Raw genomic sequence first — 24,925 nt, 5'->3', positions numbered from 1 at the left:
GTTTTATCTTATAATGTTAGCTTCATACTTTTTATACATATTTAAAATATACTATAATTATATAGTTTAGAGCATTAGTATTTTGTTTCTTAATTTGTCAGAATATATTGTATTACTAAAAACAATAGAGATATGTTTGGTGTAAGTCTTAGGTGCCTTACTTAGGTACATACACGAGACTATTCATAAAATTTCGCATAAAATTATCAACATTGAAAAGCATTGAATGATAATTACCTAATTGCTTAGATTAATCTATACGCTTTCAATATAAACAATTTATCTGAAAACAAATTAAGAAATAGCTACAATATAATAATTATTACTTGATAAAGTACTACTATTATAATAATTCTATAATCAATGATTAAAATTTCCTTCTTTATAAAGATCTTATTAAAAAATTATAGAAGAGCATAATAAGTATATTTAATATATGTATAAACTATAAATAATCTACAAGTTCGAAATCTGTTTAACCTAAAAATCTAACATTCACAGATTTTATGAAAAAATAAGAAACACTTTTAATATTTCACGCATTGTTTTTTCAACGTCACTATCCAATAAATTTACAAACTTAAAATAAGAGAAACAATTTTGATCATTTGGGAAGTGTTTTGTTTATACTGATTACGAGTTTCAAAAACACTGTCGGTAAAATTATTCTCTTCTATATAGATACGTATGTCACAATTAATAGTAATTTGTAATTCCTTAAATAATATCGTTCGAAATTTAAATTATGTTAAAATACTATATGACGACAATTCTTTTAATGGTTTAACAAAGATATCAGTGAAATATAAAAATTTTATTCTAAAACCGCAATCGAATTTGTGTTAAAAAACAATTTTCTCTCTCTCTCCTAAATGTATACAGATATTGTATGTATATACAAGCTCAATAATATAAATTGAATAAAAAATACATTTCAATCAAGACATAGCTTACTAAAATTTCTCAAACAGTATTAAAGTGATTACTTAAGAAGAAGCCAGACCCCCTGCCGTAAGTATGAGATAAAAGTAATAACAAACAACCCTCAGGATGTTATAATATAAATCTACTTACTATTCGAAAACACTTTTTCCTGCTGCTGTTTCATCCCAGATGTCCCCCATGGTTTATCGAAATTTACAATAATAAAATAACATTAAAAACACAAGAAATCACATTTACACAAACCTCAAGCGTACTATAAAACTGCCACATTTGAAAATACTACGTAATTCGCTATGCATCCGTACAGGCGCCATAAACACGTAGAATATGCTAGTGCTGCCAACATTTTACATTCAAATTTATTATATGCAACAAAATGTTCCTAGCGAGGGCAAATTATAATTGGTTCACGATCATTAGACATTGTCAGACATTGTTCAACATTGTTAGGCATTACCGTAGACTATACATAGACGATGCTAACTGAATATCATCAGAGTCTGTAACTCTCATAGACATATAGAGAGTAACTCTGCGGTCTATAACCATCTTTGAAATTCATGATTCATGGTATATTTAAACTTTGAGGCTGGAGGCATCTTTGAGGTGTTTTCAGGTGTTTTCAGGTGTTTTGCAGTGTTTTGAGACCAAAAATTATATTTGGAGAATCACATGGGGTTGACAAACTTCTAACCATCTAACCACCAATTTTGCCAGAAGGTTCCGCATACTAATGCTTGCTAATGCTGTATAGCCCCGAAATCTTATTGAAGGATACAATTGAATGATTATTTATCATGTATGATCAAATTACCGAAATTTCGCTAGCTCCGAAATTCGTTTACAAATAAAAATTCGTAAGTCAATCGTTCGTAATTTAATGTCATGTTGTTTGATCGAATAAAGTTCGTAATTTAATTTTATGTTACTCGAGAATAGTTTAGTTTTCGTGAGAACTTGTTATATGCCGCATCAAGAGCAATGGCGAAAACAGAAGCAGCCGAAAGTGCAGGAACCAGTTGGGAACCGCTACGACTGACACATATTAAACCATCCTTCAATAGTCAAGAATCAGCCCTCGCGGCTCGTCAGGATCTATGGCACAAATTTATTCTTTACGGTGTAGGAAAGTACAAAGCGACGGAGGTTATGAAGAAGATCATCACTGCCTGCGATCCTGAGATCATACTGCCTGTTAGGTACAAAGCGGAAAGCCCGAACAAAAGTCACTTCTTGGCAAAGTGTAGTGCCAATGCTATAGAAAATCTTGTGAAGCAAGGTTTATGCGTGAGCTTGCAGAATGGGCAAGAGTTACGCATCGATATTGTATTGGGATTCATGGATTCCCAAGAATTACCGTTGAATCCTAATAGAGTTATCGCTCAAGCTCTGTATTTCAGGTACGAGTCTACCAAGAAGGTATTGAATCTCGATAACTTTGAGAATGAGAAATCGTTGGGTCTCGTATATTGCCCTGTATCTTTACCCAAAGTATTACAGTCCGTCTTAAGATGCAGTAGAATGGGAATCTGGAACACAAACCGTGATTCCAGACTACCCATTCGCGAACTGAGCTTGAAGTATAACAAAATTACAGCTATCGTCTTGTTCGAGAAGTTCTTCAATTATCACTTGACTAAGCTTGATCTGAGGTACAATTGCATCAACGAGCTGGACTATTTGCGATACTTCAGCGAGTTCAAGATAAGCGAACTCTGGCTCGATGGAAATCCGCTGTGCACCAAGTATAACAAATGCCAGGATTACGTTCAGGCTGTGAAAAGCGTTTTTCCACATCTGCAGAAACTGGACGGGATCGTTATAGACACAGAGCAAAAGTTCATTCCAAACATACAGAGCAATTACTTGAGAGATGGGTCTAAAACTAGCTTGATCAAACAGTTTGTGAAGCACTACTTCACATTGTACGATCAGGATGATAGGCAAGTGATGAATGGATTGTACGATAGGGATGCGCTGTATTCGATGACGGTCGGGCCACTGTCGAACTACACCCACAAGCAAGTAACTAAATCATTCATTACGAACAGGAACTTGTTGAAGTTCGTCGATTACGCCAAGTGTCAAGAATTTTTACTGCGAGGTCCTGAGAAGATCATTTCCGCCTTGAGAAGTCAGCCAGCCACCGTACATAATTTTAAATCGTTTCACGTAGATCTATTATACGAAGAAGACAGTCATCTAGCCATCTCTGTCCAAGGCGTGTTCTCTTTCAGAGAGATTTCTTGTCCACCAATGTTCTTCAACAAGACTTTCATCATCGTCCAAAAAGAAGACAACGAATATTGTATCACCAACGATCAATACTATCTAGATGGATCACCCGCTAACAGTAATCAATCGGGAAGCATCGAGGCAAGATTCGACTCGAAGATTGTACCCAAATACGAGCCGACAGTGTTCAGCGGCTCCGAGAAGGAACAATTGTTGACATTCTTGCACGAGCTAACTACAATGAACATGAACTTCTGCCATCAGTCCCTGGAAGAAGCCAATTGGGACATAAGGTCTGCTATCACGACGTTTATGAACATGTACACTGTTAACAATGTACCGCCGGAAGCGTTTATGTTATAATCGATTGCATAATATGTATTATTCGTATCCGTTTTTGTAGCGTAAGGAAAGTCTTAAGGAAATTTCGAACTATTGTCTGTTTTCATCGTAATAGCATAATATTTTCTATCGCCTGCAAAGCTTCCGGTAAGACAGTGTACCTATTCTCCGAAGAAAATAAACTAAGTGCAATGAACCGCGTTTTATTAGAAATTATTGACTTTATTTTACAGAATATAAAAATTACAATTTCCATGATACTAACAACCTTGCTGTGTATTCAACAGGGTGATGGTCTTACTGATATACGGCGTAGTATTCACATTCGAATTCACTCCTAATTCAAACACCTTCTGCATTAATGGTAGAGCATGTTCTGAAACGAAATGCGATTGATTAGAACGTAGAGAGCAACAAATGAAAATTCGATGTCAGATAATGTTTACCTTGCATACAAAGTACAATTTCTGGTAACTTCTCTAGAGCCGACATTAACACATCGGCTCTAGGACTGTCCAGACATCTTTGAAAGGCGGATAAAATGTTCGCGTTCGTTGCTGGACGATACTTCAGTGCTCTTGCCAGTAAGGTGTGAGCTAGAGTCCTAATGTTACCCTGAGGAGACACCAGTAGCTCGGCTATGTTGTCTGTGATCGGTTCTAGGACCGAAGGCTTTCGAGACGACAAGTGCTCGATTTCCTGAAGAGCGTTGAACACATCTGAAATGGAAACATGTGTGTGGTTGTGAATTCTTCGTTGAAGTTCAAATTAATCTAAAAGTTCGAGTTGAGGGGGCAGAGCCACGTTTCCAGGATTACGCCTCGTAAACGTAAAAGTAGGACTTTTGAGGGCGATTGCGGCCTAGATTGACCTTTTATCTAGCACTTTTGACTACTGAAAAGCCACATCTTTGCATTATCGAGAAATGAGAGGGCACATCCCGCACTTTTGCAATCCTGGAAACGAGTCTACTTCCTTAAAATGAAGTGTCTCGATTGGAAAAATGCTCTTGACTGAGACATTATTTAGAGTGAAGAGATAGCGTACCATCGCCATGCATCTTGCCCAGGGTAGACAGCAACGAGGACCAATGCTGAGGAACTATGGTCTCAGTTGGTGGCGGTGTAGGAGGCACAGTGATCAGAACTTCCTCCACATCTTCCCCTTCCCTTGGTACTGGGATGCCTGATACAAGTGTACGAAGTGTAACTAGATTCGGATAGTGTACCTGTAATTCACTACATGTAAGTGTAAGCTGACGTCTGAAGTTCGATATAGAAAACCAAAGGCACCGAGTACTTACTGGAGAGGCTGAGCGTGCTTCTGCAAGTACTTCAAAGCCTTTTGAGGATCGTACGAAATGTACGACTGTAGGAGCGTGATGAATCTGTTCAGGAGCGGTATGATCTCTTTTATCGGGCCGTAATTCTGCGGAGAAAATGAATCAGGCGTTTGACATGAATTATACAAGTGTTTCGAAGTACCTGGAAGCATTGGAAGTAATTTTCCAACGTGTCTTCCAAAGCAGCTCGATGCTCTTCCCGAAACAAATGCGGCTGCAGCAATTCGAGCAGGCCCATAATTTGCGTGAAAAGATTCAAGTGATGACCGGAACGGAATTGACCGAAGTCTAAGTAGCATCTGCCCATTAAAGACGACGCTAACATCGGAAGCTGACGCAACACGAGGATGGGATGAACGGCGGCCATTTTTCTAGCACACATCTCGAACTCTTGGGACCTGGAATTCCAAGATTTTTGTCTGGGCGTCGCTGCCAACGCTGTTAGCAAAGAGTGGCTCATGCAGTCCAGTACGGAACCGGTCCAGGCTGTGATCTTTGCTCCCTCGACGAACTTTTTCGTTTGGAAGGTGTCTAGGTAACAGATCACCTTGGGTATCTTCATGTACATGTGTAACAAGAATTGATGCGCCATGTCGGATTCCACGCTAAAAGATTATAACATAGAATTGCTTGTAGCGTGTAGAAAAAGAAAAGGAGATGGTAGATGAAACGCATCGCGTACTCTGGATCATTCATCATACGATCAGCCAAATATCTGACAACACTGGATACCAAATGGTCGTCTGTCGAGATGCAATGCAACAACAAGTCCAAACGAGAATCCATCCTGGCCAACGCGGTGGTTCTGCTGTTGCTATTACAAGTGATAACAGCTTCTGCGACTATGTATGCCACCAGCGTTAACAACTGCTTCTCGTGCAATAGTAAAATATCTTCCGGGACATAGTGCTTCGGTGTGAATTTGTCTCTGCCTTGCCACAGCTTCGGATTGCACGTCAGAGCCCACAGAAAATCTAACACAGCTGTTGGGTCGTACCTGAAATTACAACAATTTCAAAATAAAAATTCTTTGCGCTCCTCTAATGTTCTGAAATGCTTTGTAACCTTATCCGCTGCTTCAAAGCGTACTTATTCATTTTTGTCATAATATTTCAAGTGTCCAACAACTTACCCATCGTCGCATTTATCTAACAAGTGTCCAACGCACTTGTGCAAGGTAGCCCAGCTCGCTCTGTGCGTTAACAGGGTCAGCAGATAGGGCCTGAAGGAGTGCGAACTGACTACATTATTGTCAACTTTCATCTGTATCTTCGTCTTCCCAAAAAGAAGCTTCATCTGCAGATTGGGACAAGTACCGATCAACTCTGGTTCCACGGAAGCCAGCCAGTCGATCAATAACCCTGTCCTCGGTTTCCTAACACCTTCGTTACTATCGTTAACCAGCAACCTCGCCATAGCTTCGACAAGTACATCGGTCTTTTGTTGTTTGAAGCAAATATCTAACAATTTTCGTCCGACAGCTTCGAGATTCACAGGATCCGTGGTTTCCAAAATGGATCCAAGGTCGCGAGTCTGCATTAGCATACTTAACTCCATGCTCTTCGGTGTCTTGGTCAATTGTACGTTAGCGAAGTCTCTTAGAATAGAAAGAACCGGTGCTTTCACGTCCCCTATCAGCTGTATCAAGTTCAAGCACATGTTGCGAGTCAGTTCGACGATCTGTTTGGACGTTGACGATTTCTTCAAGGGCAGCAGGATAATCCTCATCAAAGTGCACGAGTATTGCGGCATGTGAACGAGCGAAGCCAGAAACTGCTTCACCTGCATCGAGCTTAGAACGCTGCAGATGTGCTGTATGGCTAAAACAACAGCACCGCTTTCTTTCGAGGACTTCTGCAGGTCCTTCGCCAGGGTTTTGTGCAAGCGACGATACGCGTCCACCTTCTGGCTGATCGATATGTTCTCTATGAACAGCCTGTTGATCAAATGAGGAACGTCTGTCTTCACAGAACACTGGATGACAGATTGTTTCTGGACCATAGCGCTAGGAGGCAGAGGCTCCTGCAGTTGTCCGATGGTCACCGGGTTCTCATCGGGTAGTTGAGGCTCCATCAGCTGCAGGACTTGTACGAATACTAGTCCGCCGGTGGCTCCTCTTCTGTGTTGCACTTCCACCAACTGTGCCATGTACGTTTTATCTAGCACAGCCTCTCCGACCGAGTCGGGATCGATCTGCACTCCCGTGTCCAGTGTGTGCAGCAGCTTGCTCATCGAAGGCACTGGGATTCCAAAGCTCTGGATGAACAGGACCAGCTGTTGAGGCTCCAAGTCCTTCAGAGCTGCGTCCACAAGGCGCGGCACGTTGCTCCTGATCATCCTCAGCTTCAGCCAATCAGGTATCAACAAAGCCTCTTCGCTGGTGTCGACCAAAAACGCTTTCGGAGGCTCTGCGTTCAAAGGGAACCAAGTCTCCAGGAGAACGTTGAACAAGACGTCGTCGTCGAAAGAGTCGTAGGTCAACAGAATGATCATAGCGTGCACCACGAGAATGTGCATCGTGCATTCTTCTCCCGAGCTCCATTGGACTAGGATCTGATCCTGGCTCTCTGACCACGTGTACTCTTCTCCTCTAGGTGACCGTGCCTTCTCTAAATAATTGCAGAAGATCGCCATGAACGCGTGCAGGGTTTGCTTGGCCTGTTGATTGTCGCATTCCGACTGTGGCAAGATCGCTGCTATGATCGTGCTCCGCTCAACTACCAGCTGAGAGATTTCGTTAGCGAGATCTATTAGCTCTGGTAGCTCGTCGTCGGTTGTGTGAGCGGAGAGGTACGAAATGTAAGCGTGAACGAGATCAGGATTGTTTTCCACTTGGCAAGCCCCACGAAGAGCTGTGGAGACCAAGGTCCTCACCGATAGGAAGTGCGGAATGGTTGGTAGTTTGCGGACTAGCCAGAGCTCCCTGAAAGAAACCATTCTTTAATCATTACACCCAAAACATTTGTTATGTCATCAATAGACTGCGGATCTTTATGCAAAATAAAAATTGTCTGCATCGATTGCAAGAAATAGAAACTATTGAATGTTATGTACTTTCTCCCCTTAATGATTTTATAAAGGAGAAATCATAGATTGACATGTTCAATTTAAAAATTTCCAACAATCTTTTATTTCATCTACTCAATTTTGCTATAAATGCATGAAGATCCGCAGTCTAATCATCAAAAATAAAGGAGATATTTAGGTGGACGACTATGTAGAAATGTTCGATATTAATGTACCTACAGAAAACTAAAGAAAAATCGATTTTTTATTTTATTAACTACGAGCGCACTTTATGAAAAAATCTGATCAAACTTGAGAACATTGCAAAACGGATGAAGAAGAGGGTAAATCATTAAAATTACTCTTGTGGTACCGGCGTGAAACTTGAAAGATCTTACTTCTCATTTTCCGGATCGATGTCCATGGGCTCCTCCTCGGTAGGTATTGATCCCAAAACCATTTTCAAACCAGTAATCGCTTGTAGACGGCTGTTAGTCTGCTGGCTGCTTAATCTTCTCAAAAAGTACTCTAATACTTCGTAAGCGTGTTGTCGGTCCTGATCAGGGTCGGTCAGCAACATTTGAAGATGAGCCAGTAATTGTTGTTGCCTCGGTTGTTTTTCCACCGCTTGTGTGCTAGTGGACAACAGAAACTCGCAGAGGCATTGCACAGGCAATTGACTAAGGGATCCTTCGCTACTTTGTACAAGATCTGCCAGCCAAGGCATGCTCTGAGAGGAACTTTGCTGTTGCCTCTGAATTATGTCCAACAGGAAGTCTGGTTTCCGTGACCGACAGAGAAAGTGTCCTAATCTATGGGACACGTTTAACGATTGTATTTGTTCTAACACCGCTGGAGGCGGTCTTCTCGCGATGCCAGTCGGCTCCATGGTGATTAATTGCGATAACAGCAAGCTGTTCTGCTCGGATATTTGTATCCTTGTCGAAGCAGCCGCTAAATGGGACTCGTACTCGAGGATCTCTTGCTTCTCGATCGCTTCCACTTGCAGTTCCTTCGAGCGCTCTTGTTCTATCACTTCTGGCAGAGCCATCGTTGGTGGAGGGTACGAGAAGTGACTGTAAAATATAGTGTTAACAAGGGGATAGTCTTGTTTTCAGGATTGCAAGGATGCGAGATGCGCCTTCTCATTTCTCGATAATGCAAAGATGGATTTTAAAAATAGGATTTTTGAGGGCGATTGCGAAGGGAGGAACCCCATCTTTGCATTATCGAGAAATTAAACGAGACTACTCCCTTAATTACGAACTTACTTAGTGATACACATTTCCATGAGAGTTCTTAGAATAGGATACCGCTTCCACACGACAGCACCGATAGTCGAGGGATTGTGAGCAGCTAGTACCAACAACATAATCCATCCTTTCCAGTATAAATTCGATATTGCCAATGTCGGTGGCACGTAACTGTAAAAACAGAAACAAATAATTTACGAAACTGTTGCGTACGCATATGATCGGATTTTAAAATGTGAAGAGTACTTTGACGGTATGTTTATAGTTCCAGGAGGCTGGTAGATGCACAGATTGAAGATAAGTTCGATTACATCCAGTTTATCCGATTGCAAAGTTGGAAAACTTTCAGACGAATTGGCCGCCGCTCTCCGTATCAGTTGGTCCACCAAGTCCAGCGTTTCTGAATGAGTAATACCGTTATCCTGAAACGTAAAACCTCTACAACACCCTGTACTTATGAAAAGATCAAATCTAAACATTCTAGATACCCACTTTCGAGTAACCAATTAACAGCAGTCTCAATAACGTATTTTGTAAGAGCGGTACATCAGAGATCAGTCGCAAATAAAACACTCTATCGGACTCGGGTGGCCAATTGTCCAATTTGTAATATTGCTCCGGCGACTCGAGCATTAATATCTTATGCAAAGCATGAAGAAGTTCGTTTCTACCGATCGCGTACATCTGCGGCGCCAAATTCTGCAGCCACATCACGGCTTCGAATTGTATGGTCGCCACCATGTTCTGGAATTGATGTAACAACGCCGCGTCCTTCTTGTCGCCTCTTTGTGCGAGCGCCGCGGCTTCTTTGATTTGCGGACTGATGGCTAGCAACATGCACAAGCATAACAAGTCCGCGATGGCCATGAAGACTCGTTCTTTGAACTCGAAGTTGAGCAACTGTTGCGCTATGTCTTGTCTCTCGGCCATCATGGTGCGAGCGAACGTAATTAAATTGATATCGTGTCTGCAGACGCGTACTATTTCCCTGAGTAAGGCACGCAGAGGCCTGAGATAGTCCTCTCGGTTCATCAATAAATCCTGGAATATCTCCGCGAGCAGTTTCGCCGATTGTTCCGGCAAAGTTTGGAACATTACACCCAGCATCGGCATGTTGTTCGGATTCCTCGCGTTCGACAATTCGTTGTAAATAGTGTGCTTCAAAATGGTAGCCAGATTCTCCGGATGCAGACCGATCAGTTCTTTCACGCCGTTCAAGTACAAATTAATTACAGCCTTGGTCTTCAGTCGCATCTTCACTAATTGACTTATAACTTCCACGTCCCTCTGCGTGTGGGAAGTGCAGTTGTAGCAGATGTAGCTGAGCAACTCCTGAGCGGGTCTCATCAGTTTAGGATTGTGCAGCCACATTTCCAGTCTCGGGACAGCTATGTTTCGAATCTCCACGAATCCGCAGGCTGACGACAACAGCCTCAGAAAGTTTTTCGTGATCGACTCCGGTTGCCTTCTGTTCAGCTGTTCCTTTATAGCTTCGAGCACGATGAACTCTATACTTTCTATACAGAGAGCGTATCTAGGAGTCACGGGAAAGTCTATCTTCTCCTTGTCACCAGGAAACTGTGCCGATGAGGAGTTTGGGTCCTCGTCGTCTATCGTGGAGGGACTGTGACAATCGCGTGGTGTTAAAACGGATAGTTCCGGTTGCAGAACGCTTTTCGGTGGATGCCGCGTGTTGAAGCCCGTTAGAATATTGTCCACGAAGCCTTTGCACTCTTCGTGGTCGATCCACACTCTCTCCCCGAGGGCATCCTCGATGTACAACTGTGAGAGAAGTAAGAATTAGTTTAAACTCACTTCTAAGTCTCAGTTGAATGTATGAGTCAGTGCAAAAGTTCGTGATTTCGTATTGAAATAAAACAACTTAATTTAATAAGTAGACTGTGAATCTTTATGCAAAATAAAAATGTTTTGCATTGATTGTGGGAAGCAGGAGTAACATAAAAATTGATTTCATCCGTTAATGATTTTGTTACGTTAAAAACACCATTACGATATTCTTGAATTTTTCTAATCCTTTACTGTTTTATATTTCACCCGACCAATTTCTTCATAAATGCATAAAGATCCGCAGTCTAGTTATAAGATAACTCTCTTATGACAACCTTAACGAAAATCTCTGGCCAATTTCTCTTCTCGTGGAATCCCTTCATTAATAAATTAGCAGCGAGTACAGGAACTAACGGGTTACCCTTGGATTTGTAATTGTGTGCCTGGTCTCGTTTCAACAAGGACGATAGCGCGTGTAATATACAGTCGTGTGAAAAAATAGACGCGCGTATTTTCGCTAGATACAATAATCCCATGTAGATCAACGTGTCTGGCTTCCATTTCTGGTTCTTCAGAGTCTTTATAGCGCCGCAAATGATGCCTATAACTTTGTCACCCTCGTCGTTGTCGTTCGCTTCTAGAACCATCGGAACAAAATCGGCTGGATCGCTGTCTATAGCTACCAGTTCCCAAGCTTCTGCGCTTGAGAATGGTGGCCTCGGATGGGGAACATGAGTGGCAAGCTTCTGTTTCTTCGGTGGAATGTACTGAAACGACTGAAGCGATCCCGATGGTGCTTCTTTCTTCCTATCATTACCTATAAATTTTAAATAACAGTGCTAATAATTCGTTGTGTAATTTTTGATGAATTGTTATATTAAATGTACACTATCTTTTACCAGAAGTAGAGGAGCTAGTGCTCGGTTTAGAATGAATAACCCCTGGTCTTTTAGCATCGGAGCTTTCGCTGCGGGATCCTTTAGATCCAAGCGCAAACAAGTCCGAAGGATGTTGAGCTATTTTACTCTTCGCGCCTCTACCAACTCCTGCTTTTCCACGGTCCATTATAACTTCGATCTATCCTGAATTCAGAAATAAGAAATAATTGTAAACATGACAATATTGTATTTATTTCAATTTTGTCAAATATTTATTACAATGTGTATCTGAATGCATTAATGCAATAATTCGAAAGAGTATTTACAATTTCAGTGATTGCGAAATAAGAGTCTGGAACCAGTCATTTTGATTCAGTAATTTTAGTTTCAATAATTACATGATGGTTAAATATATGAAAGATTACGTGTAAAACGGTGAAACGAAAAATGGTTTGTATTACGTTCTAACCTATTCAACATTTATAAAGCCGATTCCCGGGAGGCGATCTTCTGAAAAGTATTTCTAACATGGTACATTGTTGGTGACATCAGTTCTATAAATGACTTAATACAGCTGACAATGGAGATGCAACAATCGTTCCATATGTCAACAAATTATAGTTTTATAAACAGCGCGTTTCGATTCGTGATTCCTATGTAATCGGTAGCAGAGCAGTAGCAAACATATTATCGCTCCATTCGTGCTCCATTCGCTCTGATTCGCTCTGATTCGCTCCCGATATCGCTACTTCGAGATTCGATAGAATGAAGTTGGTAATCGATTACTGCCAACCACGGACTATGCAGAAGCAAGGAAGAAGCTCTGTGTCCATTTTAGACCATCTAAGGTTCTCCACTGTTCTCCACCACTGCTGTGATTGGCTGAATAGCAGCACAGAATATACAAAGGGTCCATTCCGTGTATAGTGTATATACACTGTATAGTGTATGCATAGAGACTCTTATACTACACTATACAGTGTATGCCAGTGTATAGTGTATGCGCATTATGCGTGCAACGTGCAACGGACAGCAACGGAATGGACCCAAAATGAGTTGTTCATATTCTGTTCATATATCTTTCATTCATCAATAAAATAATAATTCTCAGCGGAATGATTGGGAAGAATAAATCATACTATCAATTGTAAAATAATGTTATATTCACCTACGACATTTATAAGCAATTTTATCAACAAATGTCAAAACATTCCTATACATGTTTAGGTTAATTTACAGTCAAAGGAACGCGAGATCGCGAGGAAAAGTGTTTACATCGTAAACTCGTTTGACAAAAATTAATTATTTACCGTTTCATAAAGAAATAATCATGGCAACTGAATGTATAGAAATGGACCAAGATTTAGCACAAAGACTTTTCGTCGAGGGTGCTAAAGTAATTATGTTAAATGTTCCAATTGGTACTGAGCTGGGAATCGATTTAAAATCGTGGAACACAGCAGATCGTTTTAAGGGTATTAAAATGATTCCACCAGGATTTCATTATGTACATTACAGGTAATTATATGTAATACCCTTCTCTGTATAGTAATTGCCCTTTTACTTATCAATTTTTCATGTAGTGCTGTAAATGAGTTCGGAGAACCAGCACCCAAAGTTGGGTTCCTTCACACATTTAACAGATGTGAATTTTTAGTCAGACAGTGGGATGCCAAAGCAGAAGATCTTAGTTCGGAAGGTATGTATACATTACACACAACAAAGTATTTAATATTGCGTTCATTGCGGCTCGCGCATAATATTAGGTTTTCACTTTTGGCCCATTTATAATATTAACAATAAAACAAAATGCTTTTCATCTAGCTGTGCCAGAAGAAATGGTGCAAAGAATAAAGGAGAACTTGAAGGATTTAGATAAACATCTAGGCTGTTATCCTTACGATGCATGGAAACAATGGATTGAATTAACAAATCATATTAGCTCTTCCCTTGTTGAGCGTTGTTCGCCTGTATGTGGGTCTGTAGGAAGAATAAAGTAGTGAATCTCACTGATTTGTACTTATCGGATGATATTATAAAGTTTTTCTTACTTTATTTCAGTTTTGTAAGATCAGCTCTAGAGTTAGAGCACTGTAGCGACGCAATGAGACCAAGAGGAGGAGCATTGAACCCAGAAAGAACAAAAAGAACTGGAATTACTGTGGAAGAAAAGGAGAAAGAGCTACTTCCCGACTTGAAACCTAAGCCAGGCACAGAACTTCGGTTATCCAAGTTGCCTGATAAAAATTATCCAGATGGAGCATCGCCAAGCGAAGTAACAAAACACTCTCTTGACTCTAGCTATGCTCTCAACACGTTTCTGAAGGAATTCACACAGTAAGAATAATGGTAGTTTTCACTATTCGTACATATTTGCATGTGGTAGAAATGTATTGGTTTAATTTCGTCAGATCTATGGACATTATTGGTGAAATGCAACTGGCGTTTGTTTGTTTCCTCGTCGGACAAAGTCTGGACGCGTTCGAACACTGGAAACAGCTAGTATGCCTGATTTGCGGCGCCGATTCTGTAATCCCAGAGCGGCGCGGCATTTTTATGGAATTTATGAAAGCGTTGGAGGTCCAGTTGACTCACGTACCTGAAGATGTACTCTGCGATATCGTAGCTAATAATAATTTTGTTTATCAAAGCCTTCGGAAACTGTTCGCGAATATCGAAGCGAATTCGTATATAGACGGTCGTTTGAAAACGTACGCTGTGAGGTTTCGTAATCGGTTAACGGCGAAGTTCTCGTGGGACTTTTCTAATTTACAACAAGAAGACGACGACGAAGCGCCTGTAGTCGTGTTTTTGGAATAAAACAGAGGATATATACTTTTGAAGGAGATTAAAGGTATCAATCACAAATGTACATACTTGTTGCTTGTAAATAGTTAGATTTTTATTAAGTATATAATATAACAGAGAACAATTAAAACAAGATACATAACAATATTAAATGCAATTGTTTGCTTATGCTATTAAGTACAGTCACTCAACGATTAGTTACTGTGAAGTGGTCACGAGAACGTGTGAACATTGCCAGAGAATGTTCTTCAAGCTTCAGCTCAGAGACGCTAAACAAAACAAATTACAATTAATCTAATATTCACAAGTTATTTGATAAGTACAAGTATAGATTGAAATAATTACCGGGTGTGGCGGTCTGGGGGGAGGAATATACACTGGCCTTGGTACATTTACTGGCCTAGGTTTACCAGGTTCAGGCTCTGGGTCGGCTTCACGGCGGAGACGCTGAGAAAAAGAAATTATAACAGTTAATTTAATACTCACAAATTATTTGATAAGTACAAGTATAGATTTAAATAATTACCGGGTGTGGTGGTCGCGGAGGAGGGACATATACTTGTTCCTTTGGTAAAGTTAGTGGCTTAGGTTTTCCGGGTTCAGGCTCTGGGTCGGCTTCACGACGAAGACGCTAAAGGAAATAAAACGCAACAATTAATTTAATATTCTTGAGTGATCTACCAAGTAAAATTACTGTTTTAAACAATTACCGGGTGTGGCGGTCTCGGAGGAGGAACATACACTGTCCTATATGCTTCGGGCTCAGGCTCTGGATCAGCTTCACGTCGAAGACGCTGAGCAAAAGAAATTACAACAGTTAATTTAATACTCACAAGTTATTTGATAAGTAAAAGTATAGATTTAAATAATTACCGGGTGTGGTGGTCGTGGAGGAGGGACATATATTGGCTTTGGTACATTTACTGGTCTAGGGTTACCGGGTTCAGGCTCTGGATCAGCTTCACGACGAAGACGCTAAAGGAAAAAAACGCAACAATTAATTTAATATTCTTGAGTGATCTACCAAGTAAAATTACTGTTTTAAACAATTACCGGGTGTGGCGGCCTCGGAGGAGGAACATACACTGGCCTATATGCTTCGGGTTCAGGCTCTGGGTCGGCTTCACGGCGGAGACGCTGAGAAAAATAAATTGTAACAGTTAGTTTAATATACACAAGTTATTTGATAAGCACAAGTATAGATTTAAATAATTACCGGGTGTGGCGGTCTGGGGGGAGGAATATACACTGGCCTTGGTACATTTACTGGCATAGGTTTACCGGGTTCAGGCTCTGGGTCGGCTTCACGGCGCAGACGCTGAGAAAAAGAAATTGTAACAGTTAATTTAATACTCACAAGTTATTTAATAAGCACAAGTATAGATTTAAATAATCACCGGGTGTGGTGGTCGTGGAGGAGGGACATATATTGGCTTAGGTATATTTACTGGCCGAGGGTTACCGGGTTCAGGCTCTGGATCAGCTTCACGACGAAGACGCTAAAGGAAATAAAATACAACAATTAATTTAATATTCTTGAGTGATCTATCAAGTAAAATTATTGTTTTAAACAATTACCGGGTGTGGCGGTCTCGGAGGAGGAACATACACTGGCCTATATGCTTCGGGTTCTGGCTCTGGGTCAGCTTCACGACGAAGACGCTGAGCAAAAGAAATTACAACAGTGAATTTAATATTCATAAGTTATTTGATAAGTACAAGTATAGATTTAAATAATTACCGGGTGTGGCGGTCTGGGGGGAGGAATATACACTGGCCTTGGTACATTTACTGGCATAGGTTTACCGGGTTCAGGCTCTGGGTCGGCTTCACGGCGGAGACGCTGAGAAAAAGAAATTGTAACAGTTAATTTAATACTCACAAGTTATTTAATAAGCACAAGTATAGATTTAAATAATCACCGGGTGTGGTGGTCGTGGAGGAGGGACATATATTGGCTTAGGTATATTTACTGGCCGAGGGTTACCGGGTTCAGGCTCTGGATCAGCTTCACGACGAAGACGCTAAAGGAAATAAAATACAACAATTAATTTAATATTCTTGAGTGATCTATCAAGTAAAATTATTGTTTTAAACAATTACCGGGTGTGGCGGTCTCGGAGGAGGAACATACACTGGCCTATATGCTTCGGGTTCTGGCTCTGGGTCAGCTTCACGACGAAGACGCTGAGCAAAAGAAATTACAACAGTGAATTTAATATTCATAAGTTATTTGATAAGTACAAGTATAGATTGAAATAATTACCGGGTGTGGCGGTCTGGGGGGAGGAATATACACTGGCCTTGGTACATTTACTGGCATAGGTTTACCGGGTTCAGGCTCTGGGTCGGCTTCACGGCGGAGACGCTGAGAAAAAGAAATTGTAACAGTTAATTTAATACTCACAAGTTATTTAATAAGCACAAGTATAGATTTAAATAATTACCGGGTGTGGTGGTCGTGGAGGAGGGACATATATTGGCATAGGTCTTCCGGGTTCTGCTTCTGGATCGGCTTCACGACGAAGACGCTGAGCAAAAGAAATTACAACAGTGAATTTAATATTCATAAGTTATTTGATAAGTACCAGTATAGATTTAAATAATTACCGGGTGTGGTGGTCGTGGAGGAGGGACATATATTGGCATAGGTCTTCCGGGTTCTGCTTCTGGATCGGCTTCACGACGAAGACGCTGAGCAAAAGAAATTACAACAGTGAATTTAATATTCATAAGTTATTTGATAAGTACCAGTATAGATTTCAATAATTACCGGGTGTGGTGGTCGTGGAGGAGGGACATATATTGGCTTAGGTCTTCCGGGTTCTGCTTCTGGGTCGGCTTCACGACGTAAACGCTGCAATGCACCCGAGAATTTCATAAATATTTGAACCCGTACTGGTATAAAATTGTCAATTTTATGATTTATATGCAATTTTACCGTATGGGGTGGGCCAGGTGGTCCCTCAACAACCTCGCTAGCTGCCATCGCCGTACAGGCGATGGCGAAAATTGTCAGGATGAAGAAAGTCTTCATTGTTGAAGTGTACTTCATTCACCAGTTATATTTGATCCTCTAAAGGAATAATGAATTAATTGTTACTTTGCAAGAGAGAAAGTTACATTACTACTTCTTGGTAATACAGTGTTAATTTTGATATGCAACTTGTGTATACAATGTTAAGGTATTAATTAGTAGTAACTTACCGCTCACTTCTTCACGATATGTGGATGCTGCAGATTAGCAGGAACTGATGTCTGATACATCGAAGCACACCGTATTTATACTAAACGTTCAACATGGCCTGTGTCTGCGCGAGAGTTCAAGGCTCTGGGCCGCTTGCCTGGGAACCACCGGGCACGCAGTACAAATGTTCGATAAGTTCTTTCTTTTTTAGTCGTTTTTCAATAAAGTGTGATCGATGAATCATTTAACGTGAAAATAAATATTGCCGTGATTACATTATGATTTACTATACGTTGTTATTGTTCAATACTGCGTATTATAAAAATAATATCGCATCTCTTCATACACTTTTAGATTTTTTATCGTTTCCATATACTTCATTGTATTTAGTAATCATACGAAATAGTGAAAATCTTTAATATTTTAGTCACCGCAGTAGGGGTACCATCTATATATAAATATCTTACAATATTGATATGTAATTTCGTTAATTAAATTGATTATGGGGACTGAAAAGATTATAGATTCATTATAGTGACAACTGTGTCAACCCTGTTACGCTGAATCAAATCACAATTAAATTTAATCCTACGTATATTGAACAAAATGCGGAGCACATTCGTTAGAAACTCCAATTCAAAATTAAACAAAGGTGCAAATTTAGATTTAAATTCAGATTCAAATTTAAGCTTGAATGCAAATATTATTTTCACACCAAATTCAAATTATTATGCAACAGAGCGCGAAAATTCTATACTGATAACATTCTCTATACACATACATAAAGATCGCTCATTCATGCAGAACGGCGCGTCGTCAGCGAGAACTCATTTCCATGTGAAAGTGCGTCGCGCGTCCGGGAATCACCGCGCAGATAAAGAAAATAAAAATGGCATGCTCTGAGTTTTCCTCCTTTGGATTCCCCTGAGATGTTTGGATTGACGACTCGCAAGACACACCACCTGCGTTCCACTTACTCATCCTTTTGTTTACACACTTGTGTGCTCCGTTTTACAAGCTCACATATAACGCTATAACGATAAAAAATCTTGCATTGCACTTTATTGCATCAGAATTTCTTATCTACATTATTTATTTGCCAGGTCAATATTCTAACAAGGAAAAAAAAGAATGTTTCCGCCCGGGATCGAACCGGGGACCTTCCGCGTGTTAGGCGGATGTGATAACCACTACACCACGGAAACGGATTGTACTAGCAACTTCTTAAAATTGGAAGACCTGATGATTTTAACTAACTTTTAACACTAAAAACGTTTAACTTTCCATTTTTCTAAATTAAGTAACTCATATTATTCGTTTTATTTTCAGTTGATTCGGTTACTTACGAGGAAAGTTGCCTGCTGGTGAGTAAATTATATACTGTTAAAAAATTTTTAAAAATGGCGACGGAGTCTGCTATCCGAGAATATCCTCTCTGTTGCCATAAAAGCGGCTCCAAAAATGGCTATCAATTTTGTCGCGATTAGTTTCTGTGTTTCATGGAAACACCATCGGGTAGAAGTGAAAACGTAGGCGTATATACTTTTATTTCCAAACTTTTTTTATTTTATACAAATTAGGATAATTATAAAGTCGATTCGGTTTCTCGTTAGGCTCGCTTATTCAGGAACAGGCTGCACATTTTCAAGAGCTCGTTTCTCCTCGGACAGTAAAGTCACCTTCTCTTTGTATTTCTCCCGAAGATCTTGGAAAAGATGTAGCTGCGTTTCGTATTCCTTCTTCAAGTCCGAGTTCAGTTTCATCGCAGCTTCCATTTTGTTAATCATAGTGGTATTCCGTTCGCGTTCCTCGGCGATTCTTGTCTCCATATCAGTGACCTCTGTCTATAATTCCATAAAAATTCATTAACAAATATTTCGATCATCATTGCTGTTCTGAAACTAATTCGATTCGGATGGTATACCTGAAGCTGATTCACTTCCAAATTGCGAATCTTCAACAGACTCCTAGTAAGAGATTCGACTTCCTTCAACGAAGACACTTGGCCATTCAAAGCAATGATCTGTTTCTCTTGATTTGAAACGACTCGGTTTCGATCTTCTAATTGCAAAGATGTCTGCACCAGTTGGGTCTTCAACTGGTCCACCATACGACGCAGCAAAACATCGTTTCCTTCGCCTTTCAACAGAGCATCGTACGAAGTTTGCAACTCGAACAACTTCTTCTCGATGATCTGCGCTTTCCTCTGACTGCAATCACGCTCCACGGTCGTTTTCTTGAAATTAAATCAAAATCATGAAGCACGCTCCACGCTCGTTTTCTGGAAATTATACCAAAATCACGAAGCACGCTCCTCAGTCGTTTTCTTGAAATTAAATCAGAATCATGAAGCTTTCCAATTGAATCACACCTGGAAGAGGACTTGATTACCTTTAGTTCGTCCTTCAGTTTCATTATTGTAAGCTCGTACTCGCTGATTTTTAAACTGTCGTCCACAAGCGGTTTATTTTCTGACGGCGGCAATTGATCGCCGATGTCCTTGGTAGGCTTCTCAGCTTCGATATCTTTCTTGTCTAGATTAGGCAACAGACAAGTGTCTCCGGCGCCTACGGTTGCTGGTTCTGTAACTTCAGCTACTGTTAACTGCAAAGAGAACGATCACACTCAAAGACAAAAATGAAGTTAATCAAGATAGCGGATTTGATGCATTTATGACAAAAATGTGTGGGTGTGATTTAAAATACGAGTATGTACTACACGCATTAGAAGAATTTAAGACTACTGTTATATTATCTTCAACTATTTCACACCAGTTTGTTGCAATTTAGGTGGAAAATTTTTATTTTGCGTAAAGACTTCATTTTTTAAATGAATGCGCTTCATTAATAATTTCTTCTTAATTCGAACTAGAAGCTAGATGATACACTACTGTAATTTCTCTTAAAAGTCACAGTGAGACAGCTTTGAAAGGTCAACTAATTTTATTTTGATCGCACGATGAATTTGATACCCTATTACATTTCAACGTTGTTTAACACGTCAAACGTCATGGTGGTCACCGGCAACGGGCACCATTTTATTGCTTATGAATAGACAGATGTTTGTCATTTTTGTCATAAATGCATAAAATCTACTGTCTACTTATGAATAAATGATCGCGTGGTATTCGCGATCAAGTGCGGCATTCAACATGTTGATGAATTTTAATAAATCCAAGAGCATATTGCTATTTTTGAAATTAAAAATTTACCAATTGCTCGGTCAGTTTGCATTCAGCGATCGCGGCATCCTCCACCACGATTTTCTCCGTAGAATCAACCGCAATTTCTTTTTCCGTCGCCACCCCATTTGTCGACGCAGTATCATTACTGATCTCGGGTGTTTTTACTTCTTTCTCAGGTACGTCTTGACCTTTTGCATCCTCTGGAACCGCGGGTTCCGTAGCAAGAGGAGGGGAGATTTGTTCGAGCACCGCGGGGGCGGATGCATTTTCGGCGGAACACGGAACTGCATTCTCCGCATTGTCCGGTTGATTCAATTTAGCTGGCTCGCTCGAAGCTTGATCCGCATCTTGTTTCACTATTTCCGCGTCTGACATTTTCTAACTGGAAGAAACGTCAGCTTTTGCAATGACGGAGAAACAAAAGAGCTGTAGAACGGTTCGTGGAAATGTCCCTGTGTCAATTTTTATCGATACGCAAATATTAATCAACGTAGACAGCGGATCTTTATGCAAAAGAAAAATTTTCTATCCAGATTGCAACGAACTGCAGTGAAACAGAAATTTCTTTTCTTTCTTAATATGTCCAACTAGTTGAAACTAATACAGTAGTACCTTTAAATTGTAATCATTTTACTGTTTTGAATTATACAATATAATTCTATGCTATAGCTGCTCATTTTTGTCACAAATGCATAAAATCCGCTGTCTATTAATCAGCAAAGACTAATCTAAAGCATCTGCAAATGTACACAACTTCCCTCGCTACGGTATCATATACTTCAACAACAAACTAAACGCTTCGCGAATTTCGGCAAGCCTATATCGCCCCGTATTGTAGGAAACAGTTCCGCGTACCCCGCACCATGTGCAACCGTGCAAACACCAGGAATTGAATTTGGAAATTACCGAGGGATTCGATAGAGGAACCGCACGTCGATGTTTTCTCAGAACACGATCGATACTTTCACGCGGGCCGACTGGATATCCAGTACTAACCGAAAGTCTGGTGTATTTTTGGACGTTCTACGGCTCATGCTATTTTAAACTATCGTAGACGTGCGCCAGTCGAACGACGAACAAGCTAAAAATCGTATGCCCATCGTATATGCAACCACCCCCATGCCTAAATTCTAGAGATCCCTATTTCACGTTTCTTCAAGTTCAAGTTTCAGTTTCAATTTCAATTCAATTTCAAGTTTCAAGTTCAGTATTTACACATGTATAAATAACACGTCCAAAACCACGATCTCTAATAAATTGCCGCTCGGTTATGGTGAATTCGACGATGTTACCGATTATGTAATCCCACGAATAGGGGCATGGTCGAGCCTACGATTTTGTCGTTTGGAAATACATGCATGCATATATCGCGCAACGCGGGCTTCGAGTCGATGCATCGTTTATTATACGAACGAATTTTGTGGCGTGATCAATAAAAGTGTTTACGGCGAAAATAAATGTATGGAACGTCGGCAAGAATCGCTCGCGTTCCGTCTAGAAAATATTGCTTCTCATTTGCACGACAAAGTTTTTTTCGTTTTCGACGGGATCATGCGAAATTCGGTTTGAGAATTCATTAACGTAGTCACGCCGATCGCAGTATCGTGCAAGGGGTATCTCGCACCTCGGTATAGGAGGTATTCGCAATCAATTCTGTGGTAAGTGAATAGAGAATCTGTTTATCGGATCGAGTACGATTTTCATAGGCGAATATTTTCCAACGTTTCGAATTGTTATGCACACGTTGATCGATCTCGCACGAGGATTCGGTACATAACCTCATTCGGATGTATATATTATTTTCCACGTATATTTCTCGTTTTGTTAATTGACGCGTAAAAAAAAGGTGACGTTTATGCGATAGATTTATCGTTCGAAGTAGGTACGGAAAAGAAATTGTATAATCGGTATATTTAATTACAACTTTAATGTATGTATTGGTGTTAAAGGTTACGCTTTGCACGGTTTCTTTAAAGATAATGATAACCAATATTTATTACATAAACACCCGTTGCAAGTGCACGGGATTTATCATTGTGTCATACGGATCGATCTAATTTCTGATGTTTTTCAGATAATCAATTAAGTTATGGAAGAATACACAAGAGAACCATGCCCATGGCGTATAGTAGATGACTGTGGTGGTGCATTCACGATGGGTGCAATCGGTGGTGGCGTTTTTCAAAGTATTAAAGGCTTCCGCAATGCACCCAGTGGAATTAACAAACGGCTTCTGGGAAGTCTTATGGCTATTAAACAACGCTCTCCGATCATAGCAGGCAATTTCGCACTGTGGGGCGGTATGTTCTCGACGATAGATTGTACATTGGTTCACATTAGGAAAAAGGAAGACCCGTGGAATTCTATTATCAGTGGAGCAGCAACTGGTGGTATACTAGCAGCGAGAAATGGCTTACCAGCTATGGCTGGTAGCGCAATCATCGGCGGTGTATTGTTGGCTTTAATCGAAGGTGTAGGAATATTTTTCACACGTATGTCCGCGGAACAATTCAAACCCTCCTCGTTCTCAGACGATCCACATCTCGGAGCACCACCGCACGGCAATCCTTCGTAAAGAATGTAATGATATTTTAGATACATTTCAAATTACACTCGACTAATTAAGTACAAACGTTTCGTAATTCGCGGAAACGATAGTAGTTGAAAGATATGCGATTGCCAGTACATGAAATTTGTATAGACAATGGAACACCTTGAATTAAGAAATAATAATAATAATAGTTCATTTTCTATTCAACGTTGTTCCTTTCTGTATTTTTATTGAACTGTTAATAGATGAAACGACACAGCCGATATAAACGTATTAATAATATATATATAATATATATATTGGTAAAATAAATTGACAATATATTATGTTTCGATCTAGTTCTCTTGTAGAAAGATTAACTCTAACGAAGACAGGGCTGATGAAATTATCGTCGATAGTATAAGACAAAATGTATTATCTACAACGCTTAATTCTATTAAATATCATCTTCATCATCATCATCCTCTTCTTCCAAGTACTGCAAAGCCGAAGCTATTGATAAGTTCAAAGATTTGTTTGTCATGTCTTCTGGCATTTCGTGTTCCGGTTCGTACAACGGTGATTTGTCTGTTGGTTCCTTCAACGATTTGTTCATTATCGCGAGCAAGTTAAGTTGTTCCACCTAGGACATTTAGTTATGAAAGTAATTTTATAAAATAAAAGAATTTCGCCTGAATATACGAAATAATTCATTTTATAGATTCTAACTTACGTAAACATTAGGAACGGAGTGCTTACCTGCAGTCTGTGAACTTGGTTATCAATTTTCGTCAACAGCTTCAACAGAAGTTCCCTTTCCTGCTTCAGATCTCTTTGAAAAGCGAGCAACTCGTTCGCGCCGATTTTTAATTCAGGCATGTCTGAATGGTCGCCCATTTTTTTATAATTCTTTGTCAATCTCTATGTAAAGACTTACTGTTGTGTTTTGACTTCTGCCACACTATGCAACAGGACGCGATAGTTTCTTGTGAATCATAACTGTTCGCCTATTATAGAATTGTTTTGTACACGATAGTCTTCTGTTTTATAATCGCAATTCTTATCCAGTGTCATTCAATATAAAATCAAAAAACTCGCAAGAACTCATTGTGCAACATCTACAAAACATTGCCTTGAGGTTACGTTCGCAGTCAGGATGACATATTGCGCGCTTTCCATGCGCATGCGCGACCAAAACCAGCTGCCATCCATGCCATCTTCACTCGTTCCTAACTTCAATACCGTCAATACTTGATTTTTGAATGTGCGTTCTGTTCCATGTATAAAGATGCTGTAGGAAAATGTGGGAACACCGGAAACTCCAGTCTCTGGTCCACAAGTAATATAATAATACTTTATTCTTTCTACAGAAGTCTACGTAAAACTACAGTTTAATCACAATGTATCGTAATTGAATTTATTTAGGT

At 40.1% G+C, this 24,925-nt stretch overlaps 8 protein-coding genes and 1 non-coding gene across 49 annotated transcripts in view; 3 read left to right on the top strand and 6 right to left on the bottom strand.

Annotated features, from left to right (window-relative positions):
- The window catches only part of Cnn (phosphodiesterase 4D interacting protein centrosomin), a 51,601-nt gene extending 50,401 nt beyond the window's left edge, over window positions 1-1,200 (bottom strand). The window contains exon 1 of the mRNA XM_076422589.1: window positions 1,075-1,200. Coding sequence (XP_076278704.1) covers window positions 1,075-1,124 — 50 coding nt within the window. The 5' untranslated portion in view covers window positions 1,125-1,200. The remainder of the gene's footprint in view (window positions 1-1,074) is intronic.
- On the top strand, window positions 363-3,718 carry LOC143208301 (nuclear RNA export factor 2). Its single transcript, XM_076422594.1, has 2 exons — window positions 363-1,802; window positions 1,885-3,718. Exon 2 carries the CDS (start codon window positions 1,927-1,929, stop codon window positions 3,541-3,543), a length of 1,617 nt encoding a protein of 538 aa, XP_076278709.1. The 5' UTR covers window positions 363-1,802; window positions 1,885-1,926; the 3' UTR covers window positions 3,544-3,718.
- Window positions 3,633-12,578, bottom strand: Ints1 (integrator complex subunit 1). Of its 3 annotated transcripts, XM_076422586.1 has the most exons (14): window positions 12,259-12,578; window positions 11,811-11,993; window positions 11,247-11,728; window positions 9,616-10,905; window positions 9,370-9,545; window positions 9,142-9,294; window positions 8,269-8,946; window positions 5,997-7,787; window positions 5,547-5,861; window positions 5,007-5,469; window positions 4,826-4,950; window positions 4,570-4,760; window positions 3,969-4,241; window positions 3,633-3,898 (listed from the first exon to the last, which is right to left on the bottom strand). In XM_076422586.1, the coding sequence occupies exons 2-14, from the start codon at window positions 11,974-11,976 to the stop codon at window positions 3,783-3,785; spliced, it is 6,219 nt and encodes a 2,072-aa protein (XP_076278701.1). In that variant the 5' UTR covers window positions 11,977-11,993; window positions 12,259-12,578; the 3' UTR covers window positions 3,633-3,782. The 3 variants fall into 3 exon arrangements, 2 of the variants coding, with proteins under 2 accessions (XP_076278701.1, XP_076278702.1); XR_013008883.1 differs by lacking the exon at window positions 3,633-3,898 and having other exon boundaries at window positions 4,101-4,241; window positions 4,570-4,707; XM_076422587.1 differs by lacking the exons at window positions 3,633-3,898; window positions 3,969-4,241 and having other exon boundaries at window positions 4,594-4,750.
- Window positions 12,579-12,768: 190 nt separating this feature from the next.
- Window positions 12,769-17,457, top strand: LOC143208306 (protein AAR2 homolog). 2 transcript variants are annotated; one of them, XM_076422640.1, is made up of 6 exons: window positions 12,769-12,936; window positions 13,029-13,307; window positions 13,373-13,488; window positions 13,614-13,767; window positions 13,851-14,126; window positions 14,201-17,457. In XM_076422640.1, exons 2-6 carry the CDS (start codon window positions 13,120-13,122, stop codon window positions 14,607-14,609), a joined length of 1,143 nt encoding a protein of 380 aa, XP_076278755.1. In that variant the 5' UTR covers window positions 12,769-12,936; window positions 13,029-13,119; the 3' UTR covers window positions 14,610-17,457. The 2 variants fall into 2 exon arrangements, with proteins under 2 accessions (XP_076278755.1, XP_076278754.1); XM_076422639.1 differs by having other exon boundaries at window positions 13,017-13,307.
- Apid1 (apidaecin 1) lies at window positions 14,667-17,959 on the bottom strand. Of its 36 annotated transcripts, XM_076422595.1 has the most exons (18): window positions 17,805-17,958; window positions 17,539-17,673; window positions 17,371-17,454; window positions 17,208-17,291; window positions 17,045-17,128; window positions 16,864-16,965; window positions 16,701-16,784; window positions 16,520-16,621; window positions 16,339-16,440; window positions 16,176-16,259; window positions 15,995-16,096; window positions 15,814-15,915; window positions 15,651-15,734; window positions 15,471-15,572; window positions 15,308-15,391; window positions 15,124-15,228; window positions 14,943-15,044; window positions 14,667-14,866 (listed from the first exon to the last, which is right to left on the bottom strand). In XM_076422595.1, the coding sequence occupies exons 2-18, from the start codon at window positions 17,650-17,652 to the stop codon at window positions 14,858-14,860; spliced, it is 1,530 nt and encodes a 509-aa protein (XP_076278710.1). In that variant the 5' UTR covers window positions 17,653-17,673; window positions 17,805-17,958; the 3' UTR covers window positions 14,667-14,857. The 36 variants fall into 36 exon arrangements, with proteins under 36 accessions (XP_076278710.1, XP_076278721.1, XP_076278715.1 ...); XM_076422606.1 differs by lacking the exon at window positions 15,124-15,228; XM_076422600.1 differs by lacking the exon at window positions 15,308-15,391.
- Window positions 17,960-18,916: 957 nt separating this feature from the next.
- Trnav-aac (transfer RNA valine (anticodon AAC)) lies at window positions 18,917-18,989 on the bottom strand. Its single transcript has one exon. It is a non-coding gene; the product is annotated as a tRNA-Val (tRNA).
- Window positions 18,990-19,324: 335 nt separating this feature from the next.
- Window positions 19,325-21,343, bottom strand: LOC143208307 (uncharacterized). Its single transcript, XM_076422641.1, has 4 exons — window positions 20,996-21,343; window positions 20,176-20,388; window positions 19,709-20,020; window positions 19,325-19,628 (listed from the first exon to the last, which is right to left on the bottom strand). Exons 1-4 carry the CDS (start codon window positions 21,341-21,343, stop codon window positions 19,404-19,406), a joined length of 1,098 nt encoding a protein of 365 aa, XP_076278756.1. The 3' UTR covers window positions 19,325-19,403.
- Window positions 21,258-23,978, top strand: LOC143208308 (mitochondrial import inner membrane translocase subunit Tim17-B). Of its 3 annotated transcripts, none has more exons than XM_076422643.1 (2): window positions 21,258-21,404; window positions 23,043-23,978. In XM_076422643.1, exon 2 carries the CDS (start codon window positions 23,058-23,060, stop codon window positions 23,541-23,543), a length of 486 nt encoding a protein of 161 aa, XP_076278758.1. In that variant the 5' UTR covers window positions 21,258-21,404; window positions 23,043-23,057; the 3' UTR covers window positions 23,544-23,978. The 3 variants fall into 3 exon arrangements, with proteins under 3 accessions (XP_076278758.1, XP_076278757.1, XP_076278759.1); XM_076422642.1 differs by lacking the exon at window positions 21,258-21,404 and adding an exon at window positions 21,832-22,626; XM_076422644.1 differs by lacking the exon at window positions 21,258-21,404 and adding an exon at window positions 22,652-22,850.
- On the bottom strand, window positions 23,715-24,677 carry LOC143208310 (uncharacterized). The gene is made up of 2 exons (XM_076422645.1): window positions 24,258-24,677; window positions 23,715-24,141 (listed from the first exon to the last, which is right to left on the bottom strand). The coding sequence occupies exons 1-2, from the start codon at window positions 24,393-24,395 to the stop codon at window positions 23,956-23,958; spliced, it is 324 nt and encodes a 107-aa protein (XP_076278760.1). The 5' UTR covers window positions 24,396-24,677; the 3' UTR covers window positions 23,715-23,955.
- Window positions 24,678-24,925: the final 248 nt, after the last annotated feature.

The sequence above is a fragment of the Lasioglossum baleicum genome, chromosome 4 (genome assembly GCF_051020765.1).
Source record: "Lasioglossum baleicum chromosome 4, iyLasBale1, whole genome shotgun sequence".
NCBI classification, from domain to species: Eukaryota; Metazoa; Arthropoda; class Insecta; order Hymenoptera; family Halictidae; genus Lasioglossum; species Lasioglossum baleicum.
Note: the sequence above shows the minus strand (reverse complement) of the source record. Positions and strands in the feature narration are given on the sequence as shown.

Coding starts and splice junctions, on each gene's coding strand:
- LOC143208301 (XM_076422594.1), top strand. CDS start 1,927: ATGGCGAAAACAGAAGCAGCCGAAAGTGCAGGAACCAGTTGGGAACCG.
- Ints1 (XM_076422586.1), bottom strand. CDS start 11,976: ATGGACCGTGGAAAAGCAGGAGTTGGTAGAGGCGCGAAGAGTAAAATA. Junction 10,906..11,246: donor GGCCAGAGATTTTCGTTAAG/GTTGTCATAAGA, acceptor CTTCTCTCACAG/TTGTACATCGAGGATGCCCT. Junction 4,761..4,825: donor AAGCACGCTCAGCCTCTCCA/GTAAGTACTCGG, acceptor ACTTACATGTAG/TGAATTACAGGTACACTATC.
- LOC143208306 (XM_076422640.1), top strand. CDS start 13,120: ATGGCAACTGAATGTATAGAAATGGACCAAGATTTAGCACAAAGACTT. Junction 13,489..13,613: donor AGAAGATCTTAGTTCGGAAG/GTATGTATACAT, acceptor CTTTTCATCTAG/CTGTGCCAGAAGAAATGGTG. Junction 13,768..13,850: donor CGTTGTTCGCCTGTATGTGG/GTCTGTAGGAAG, acceptor ACTTTATTTCAG/TTTTGTAAGATCAGCTCTAG.
- Apid1 (XM_076422595.1), bottom strand. CDS start 17,652: ATGAAGTACACTTCAACAATGAAGACTTTCTTCATCCTGACAATTTTC. Junction 16,966..17,044: donor CTCCACGACCACCACACCCG/GTAATTATTTAA, acceptor TCTTTTTCTCAG/CGTCTCCGCCGTGAAGCCGA. Junction 16,441..16,519: donor CTCCACGACCACCACACCCG/GTGATTATTTAA, acceptor TCTTTTTCTCAG/CGTCTCCGCCGTGAAGCCGA.
- LOC143208307 (XM_076422641.1), bottom strand. CDS start 21,343: ATGTCAGACGCGGAAATAGTGAAACAAGATGCGGATCAAGCTTCGAGC. Junction 20,021..20,175: donor AACTGAAGGACGAACTAAAG/GTAATCAAGTCC, acceptor TTTAATTTCAAG/AAAACGACCGTGGAGCGTGA. Junction 19,629..19,708: donor TGGAAGTGAATCAGCTTCAG/GTATACCATCCG, acceptor ATGGAATTATAG/ACAGAGGTCACTGATATGGA.
- LOC143208308 (XM_076422643.1), top strand. CDS start 23,058: ATGGAAGAATACACAAGAGAACCATGCCCATGGCGTATAGTAGATGAC.
- LOC143208310 (XM_076422645.1), bottom strand. CDS start 24,395: ATGGGCGACCATTCAGACATGCCTGAATTAAAAATCGGCGCGAACGAG. Junction 24,142..24,257: donor ACCAAGTTCACAGACTGCAG/GTAAGCACTCCG, acceptor TAAATGTCCTAG/GTGGAACAACTTAACTTGCT.